Raw genomic sequence first — 7,260 nt, 5'->3', positions numbered from 1 at the left:
ATAAATGTTATCTTGATTTGCAAAAATGTGACTGAATGGTATCTAAAGTCACTTTGATAATCAGAGTGCTATCTTACCAGACACTTTGCTAAAAGGTTGAAATGCAGTAGTTACACCTGCTTGTGGTCTCAACTGCCAGCTATTAGAGAAATGTCCCTATAATTGACAAAAGGAAGAAAATAAAAGATTAAAAAAAGGAAAGAAAATGAGTTGGTAAGATAGGTAGATTTTTCATGTCTAATCTTGTGATAAAGTCTGCAGCAGTAAACACTACTGTCTCCTAAATATATTCTTTGAAGGCAGAAAAAAGCAACTCTCAGAAGGAAGCTTTATAAACCAGGGACTGTCCTCCTGTTCCTGTGGCTTTGTCCTTTTGGAAAGTCTGCACGACCTTTCCTCCTTGTATTAGATAAAACGAGGGTGTAAGGACTGATGATTTGATTTGGGGAGTTAGTTACAGAAGTAGCTCTGGCATCTGTTACTTTCACTCTGTTATCCATTACTTCTGTTCCATTAATGGCAGCAGACATTTTGATTAACAGCCGAGATTTGGAATTGAAGGGGATCTGGGGTGGGCTGTGAAGTAAATCACAACTAAATCTGTTTCATCTTCACCTCACCTGTTCCTCTGTTTCCAGATTTCTGGCAGATTGACAGCTGGAGGTCTTCACCTCAGGGGCAGGAGAGGCTCTAATTATTTCAAGAATAGGTGATTTAAAAGTGCATATTATAATAGCTTGGATATATATTGTTTTTGTATATCATTTTTTGGAAGAATTAAAGCAAATGTCCCCCCACCCCAAAATATATACATTAACAGATAAACTAAAGGGGAAAGTCAAGAGAATTAAGTAATTTCTAAATATTTACAAATTTTCAAACTTTTGCACAACCATAGCAGAGAACGAGAGCTGCCTTATATACATTCATAGCTTTTGTAAGCAAAATCTCCAAGTAAAAAAACTGGCAAAAATCCAAATTTCCTAGAAGTAATCAGTATGTTACAGCATCCAACAATAAGATAACAAGAGATGTTTACCTTAGGAATTAACATTTACTGGAAGCCACAGTACCAGAATCCAATCATTGAAATACAATGATATATTTCATTTCCTGACTGACTTGTTTACATATCCAAGTCATAAAAGAAGGCAATTTTCTTCTGCATGACTTATACAGAATCAGATGTTACAGCCAGAAGTAACTGTTAAGAGTATCCAGTAGTTCAAATGACTGTGAGACCTCAAGGGATAAATGAATTTCTTAAGGTCTAAAATTTGACTGTAGAGGGTCTAGAACTCAGACCTTAGTTTTTTCATTGTCAGTTAAGTGTTTCTTTTCCTTACACTGAACATATTAGAAAGCTTCCACACTTGATATTTGTCAGTATTCACAAGAAGACACAATCAATTCTGGAAAATCAAATATGGAAAATGAAGGGAAATATCGATTATAAAACTTAAGAACAACCAACCAACCAAATTATGGAAGAAAATTAAACCATGGACCAAACTTCTTAAGAACCAAGAAAAAAATTATCATCCATTTAATAATCGGTACTTCTCAAAGAACTTGGGCCAACATCCAGTCTTTTGTTAAAGGATTAAAAAATGGAGTGGAGGCATACAACTAAGGCAAGAATTGGTCTTATTGGAAGCAGTGTATCTTGAAATGGCACAATGAAACTCTTTCTTAATTGAGAAATGCTCCAACCATGGACTAGCAATTAGAGGAAGGCAAACACACCCACCCCAAAAGTTCATTGGCTCATGTCACACTCATTTTTACTGCCTACAGTAGAATATAAACTTCTACTTAGGGTTCTGGGTTCCTTGCTCATATAAAGATGCCACTCTAGCAATTGTTGCATGAGAGCAAGACATGGTAACTGTTACTGGCAGAGAGAATGCAAACTGATTTAGCTCATAATACATGCTCCCTACTCTTAATTAAATGGCAAACTTCCTCAGAACAAATATTTATCATTGCTATTGTACAAAGTTCAATATATAACAAATGTAAAGATGCAAAGGATAACTATAGATTTTAAAGTGTGTGAAATATAGGTAACAAAGCCAAAGACCATTGTCAGACATGTGGAACAAATAGTAAAGCTCTTGTAGATTATAGAAAATTAAGTGCCTGAGCAGAATGAGTGGGGTTCATAGTGAGAATTCCAAAACATTATTGAGAGACTTTTGAATATGAAACTTATATTATGAATCTACCAGATATGATCCCACAATCCACTGATAGACCACTTATATGTTGTGTGAATAGGATAGATTGATAGGGTCATTGGAGCAGCATATGAAATTTTTCCATTTCAAAGAGGCTACAGCATGGAAACAAATTCCAGCATTAATGTGACCTAAGTAGAAATACAAAGATAAGAATTAAAAACTGAGTCTAAAGCTACCTATTAATAACTGTTAAAGATGAATTATGAAAACAGTATGATTATATCTTATTTATGTTTGTATATTCAAGTTATTAACAAGTGGAGCAAAAGAAACATGGCAATTTGTCAATTGTTTATTGTATCCACACCAAAGCACCACAGTTTTGTTATGGCACAAGATTTCCCCCAGTCTAACACATTTAAAAACAAATTAAAAAAACATCATCATCATCATCATCAAAACCTTCACTTAGAACATAAGGAATTTTTGTTAGATAAAACATTATAACTGTATTGAAAAGCTCTTCCAAGACATACTAAAATCTGTGCAAAATGTATGCGTTATAAATTAATGTAATTATAAGGGTTAAGGTTGGAGTAGAGCACAATATTCTTGAAATGATTATTAATGTCCAGATGTCCTATACATTAACTGAGTCCTGGACTTGACAGCGCCTGTTCCCTGATGTAATACTGTCATGCAGGGTTCCCTCAGGATATAGCAAAGCACAAATATACAAAGGATAGGGAACAGGCACTAGAAATACTATTAAACACAATTCCCACTTCACTTTTGAATTTTTTCATATCTTCTAGGGCTCAAGTTCCTTTTAGTATATTTCATTTCATGAGATTTCTCAAAAGGAAAGTTACAATTAAATTATTTTAACTTTTAAAGGGTAAAAATTTCAACAAATGTAAAGAAGCCAAAACATGAACACAGATGAGAGAATACCAAATATAGATAACTGAGCCATTATAATAAACGCCCATTATCAGACACAACTACACATTCCATCCTATAATCTCATAAATCAAAGCTTTTAACTGTCTGGATTCATAGGTGACTGTATTCTTTCCAATATGCATTCTTTCTTCTTCCAGGGGTTGTTCAATAACGGCAGGTATGCTCCTGCCATAAAGTTCACAGTGTTCTAGAAACTGAACGCATTCCTGAATAACACTATCACGAAGCATGATCGTGTGTTTTGACATGTTTTCTAATAAGGACAAGAAGCATCTTTTGGCATAATACCAGGTATCAGTTCCCAATTTTTTATTATAAGGTTCTAAGCTTCTGATAACTCGAGAAATCCCAAAGTCATAATTTCCTTTGGCACAGTAAAGTGTCCCTATCACCAAATTCACAATGCAGAGATGGTAGGTTTTCTTATCTGGGTCATCATAGGAGAGCTGCTCTTCCTCCTTTTCAATCTTCCTCATCAATTCCTCAGCTTCTTCATTTTGACTTGTCATAATATATGAAACACAGAGGTTAGCCAGTACAATAGCACTGACATTCAGGATGTTGTCATAATGCTTCTTGACTATGGGCTCATAAAAACTGATGGCTTCTTTGTATTTGTTTTCCTGCATGAACAGAACATGAGCCACATTCAGTTTCCACACATCATGGTCATTGCAGAATTCCACAGATTTGCGGAAGATCTTTTCCACCATTGAATAATTTTCAAGGTTCCAGTAGATTTTTGCCTGGGCCATCAACACAGGAATATACTTCTCCAGGATGTCATCATATTCATTCACTGCCTTCTTGACAGCTTCATCATCTCTATTGTGTCTTGCTTCCTGCACTTGTTTAGTGAGTCTCCTGAGTTGCTCAGTCAGCATCCCTGCTAGCCCATCAAGCTTAATGAAGGCCTCTTCAGGAGCTGTCTGGCAAGTGATCATGGCATCCAAGAAGTCATAGAGATAAGGTGTGAGGAACTTATACGTCAGGTGGGCATTCTCTGCCAGGACATCTGCTGCTAGGTCAAAATACTCATATTTGCAGTAGAGCAGTAACAGGTTGCCAAAGGTCTCTGGGGGAAAGGGGTTCTGTTGGAGCAAAAACTGTAGCTTTTCAAACCCTTCTGTAGGCCTGGCATCCATGTTCATGAGCGCCTGGTTGTGCAGGGTCACAGGGTCTAACTCTTCTTCTGCCCTAGGTGGCATGTCAGTGAGGGTTTCCTGGGCCGCCTCATAGTTTCGCAGTTGGTATTCTATGGCTGCCTTGAGGTTGAAGGCTTCCACCAGTGCAGTCTGGTGAAGGACTAAAGTGTTGCCCACACTGCGAACATCAATGCCCTCCGTGGTCATGCCCACACCTAGCTCTGGGTGCTGGCGGATGCCACGCTCCACAATGTCCGCGATATGCTTCAGCGCCGGGGCATACTGCCGGCTGCTGTAATAGGCCAAAGCCAGGTTGTAGGAAAGGTCAGGCCGGTAGCCCGAGGCCTGCAGGGCTGTAAAGAACTTGGAACAAGCCGCTTCATACTGCCCCTCCTTGTAGAGCAAACAGCCCAGGTTGACCTGGCCGTCTGCCTCGTTCTCGCCCCCGCCGTCGTCTCCCCCTTCCCCACTCAGCAGCTGCTCCACCAGGCCCCTGGCCCCGGGAAGATCGCCCTCGCTGTACTTGATGGCAGCCTGCAGGCGGAGGACCCGGCTGTGGTAGGCGGGGTTGTCCGAGAGCAGGAAGGCGACCCGGGTGGCCTCCGGATACAGGCAGGCCTTGTACAGGGCCTGGGCCTGGTACAGGCGGTACTGCTCCAGCTCCGGGTGCAGCTGGCTCAGCTGCTCGTAGCACTCGGCCGCCATCGTGAACTCCTGCAGGCGGTAGTAGCAGTAGCCCAGCAGCGACAGGCCGGCGCGGCTCCTCGGGCTGCGCTGGAGCTCCCCGCCCAGCAGCTGCACCACCTCGGCGTAGCGGGAATCGCGGATGAGCCGGTACACGGCCGCGGTGAACTCGCCGTCGGGGATCGGCGTGCTGCCCAGCCCCGCCATAACTGCCAGGGTGGTTGCGCGTCCTAGTTACCAAGGCAACACGCCAGCCGGAAACGGAAAGCGGCTGGTTCGGAGATTACTTAGCAGCGGAAGGAGACAGGAAGAGACAGTTAAGAAGGAATCCCTGACGTCATTCAGTTCTCGAAGACGAGCTGCGGAGTCGTGAATAGGGAAGAGAGAGGAATCTACTCCTAGTAATTTTGAGACGGAAACTCTACTTCCCGGCATGCACCGGTCAAATACACCCAGGACGCATGGGACGCGGTCGCCTGGCCTTCTGGGAGATGTAGTCTCTGCGGGACAGAGCCGCGGGGACAGAGCCTCTGTCTGGCAGATAGGTTTTCACTGGCTGGCTGTTCCTCTGTGGGTGAGGGTTGCTGGCTTGCTGTTGTGTCACCTTGGTCTCCGGCTCGGGGGCGGCAGGCTTACGGTCCACTGTCCCTTTCATTTATGAGCTTTATACATTATGTGCTGCATACAAATGATGTCTTTTCGTGTTTTGTTTTTGTAGATTCATGGAATGGAAAATTTCCTTGGAATTCTCCTAGAGTTAGAGTAGGTTCTGTTTTTACGCTGCTTTGAGGGCACGCTTTGTAAGAACATCATATGCAGAAACCAAGAGTCCTTATTTTTGCCATTTTCACAGGAAATGGTTTTGTGAATCTTATCTGGTATGGGAGACGTTAAATTTTAGCTCCAAGGGCCTCCCACTCCCCTTTTTAATAAACAACAAGTATTAACTGAGCTGCTGTTGGTGTTTAAACTTGGACATGTTCACTGCCCTGGTCCTCCAAATTTCACTGCAATTAACAAGTCTTCCTTGATTTCCCTATATTTCCTCTGATTTTCCATGATCAGCATTGACCTTTCAAGTACCCAAGAGGAACGGTGTTTGAATAAAAGCATATCTTTGCTATATAAAGACTTATGTGCCAGTCCTTTATCTGTATCCTCTGTAGTTTTGCTGCCCCCACGTCTCTTCTGTATGTACATTTCAGAGCCAACAGCGACTATATTAGATGACACTCTATTAAACTATTTACGTATCTTAATTCTAATCTTAATATCCACCCTGTAGTCTATACATTACAGATGAAGAATCTGTCTACTAGAAAGGGTCAAGTAATTTGCTCGGGACCACACAGTCAAGTCATCAGTGCTGTGCCATGATATCAAACAGCTAGTTTCAGTAGGAAATAGTGACTGATGAATAATCTATTCCATATACCTCCTATAGGTGAGTTTTTAAGGGCTCAGTGTTTGGTGCCAAGTTGTATGACAGTGGGTTAGTGTCTTTTTTTCCTCCATTAAAAAAACCAACCAAGTGGGTTCAGGTAATAGAAATGTGAGCTTCCAGGCCTGAACTGCAGCTGTGAGCAGATGGTAGGAAGCAATTTGTGGGTGGTATAACTCCTAGTCACCTGGAATACTAAGAGGGGACTTTTACAGACATGTGATTGCTCCTATCATACAACAGCTGACTTTATTACTCATCAATCTTTTCCTTTGCTGAGAAATTGGCAGAGCTGTGTTCTTAAGGGTGGAACTGGACAAGGAAGCTCCCGCTGCACGCTTACCGAGACACGGACAAACCACCCACTTCAGCAGGGTCGGGCAGGGCTCTGGGCCACCTGCCTTCCCCACAGAAAGCAGTTGGTGAGGATCGCCCTAAACCTACTCTGAGGCCTCTTTCAGCCCAGGCTCTATGTACACCAGTTAAGGGCCTTCAGCCCAGGGAGGCACATGGGTTGAGGAATGCTGGCTGGTGCTGCTCAATAATCGAGGATGAGTGGGGGAGGATCTTCACTTCTGTGGCAGCCTAACTATACTTGTCTCTTGAAAACTCAGGCTCAGTATTTAAAAATACATATGAACTGTTACTTTGGGTAAGTTGCTATTAAATCAAGATAAGATGATAGAACGTGGGTATAGGAAATTGCCTATATATCTTTAGTCTGTCTGTTTCTCAGAGCTGCATAATGAAAGCATCCACCTTCAAATGGCTTCTTGGAAACATGAAAAATAGGACTATCTGCTCCACCTCAAATTTCTCTGATCCCTACAGGCATCAGTTG

At 42.0% G+C, this 7,260-nt stretch overlaps 1 protein-coding gene across 1 annotated transcript; it reads right to left on the bottom strand.

Annotated features, from left to right (window-relative positions):
- Positions 1-2,317: 2,317 nt before the first annotated feature.
- LOC107534420 (intraflagellar transport protein 70B) lies at positions 2,318-5,370 on the bottom strand. The gene has a single exon (XM_016209550.2). It carries the CDS (start codon positions 5,183-5,185, stop codon positions 3,188-3,190), a length of 1,998 nt encoding a protein of 665 aa, XP_016065036.2. The 5' UTR covers positions 5,186-5,370; the 3' UTR covers positions 2,318-3,187.
- Positions 5,371-7,260: the final 1,890 nt, after the last annotated feature.

Source organism: Miniopterus natalensis, chromosome 8 (genome assembly GCF_054644295.1).
Source record: "Miniopterus natalensis isolate mMinNat1 chromosome 8, mMinNat1.hap1, whole genome shotgun sequence".
Lineage (NCBI taxonomy): Eukaryota > Metazoa > Chordata > Mammalia > Chiroptera > Miniopteridae > Miniopterus > Miniopterus natalensis.
The sequence above is the reverse complement of the archived record's forward strand: the minus strand, read 5'-3'. Positions and strand labels throughout refer to the sequence as shown.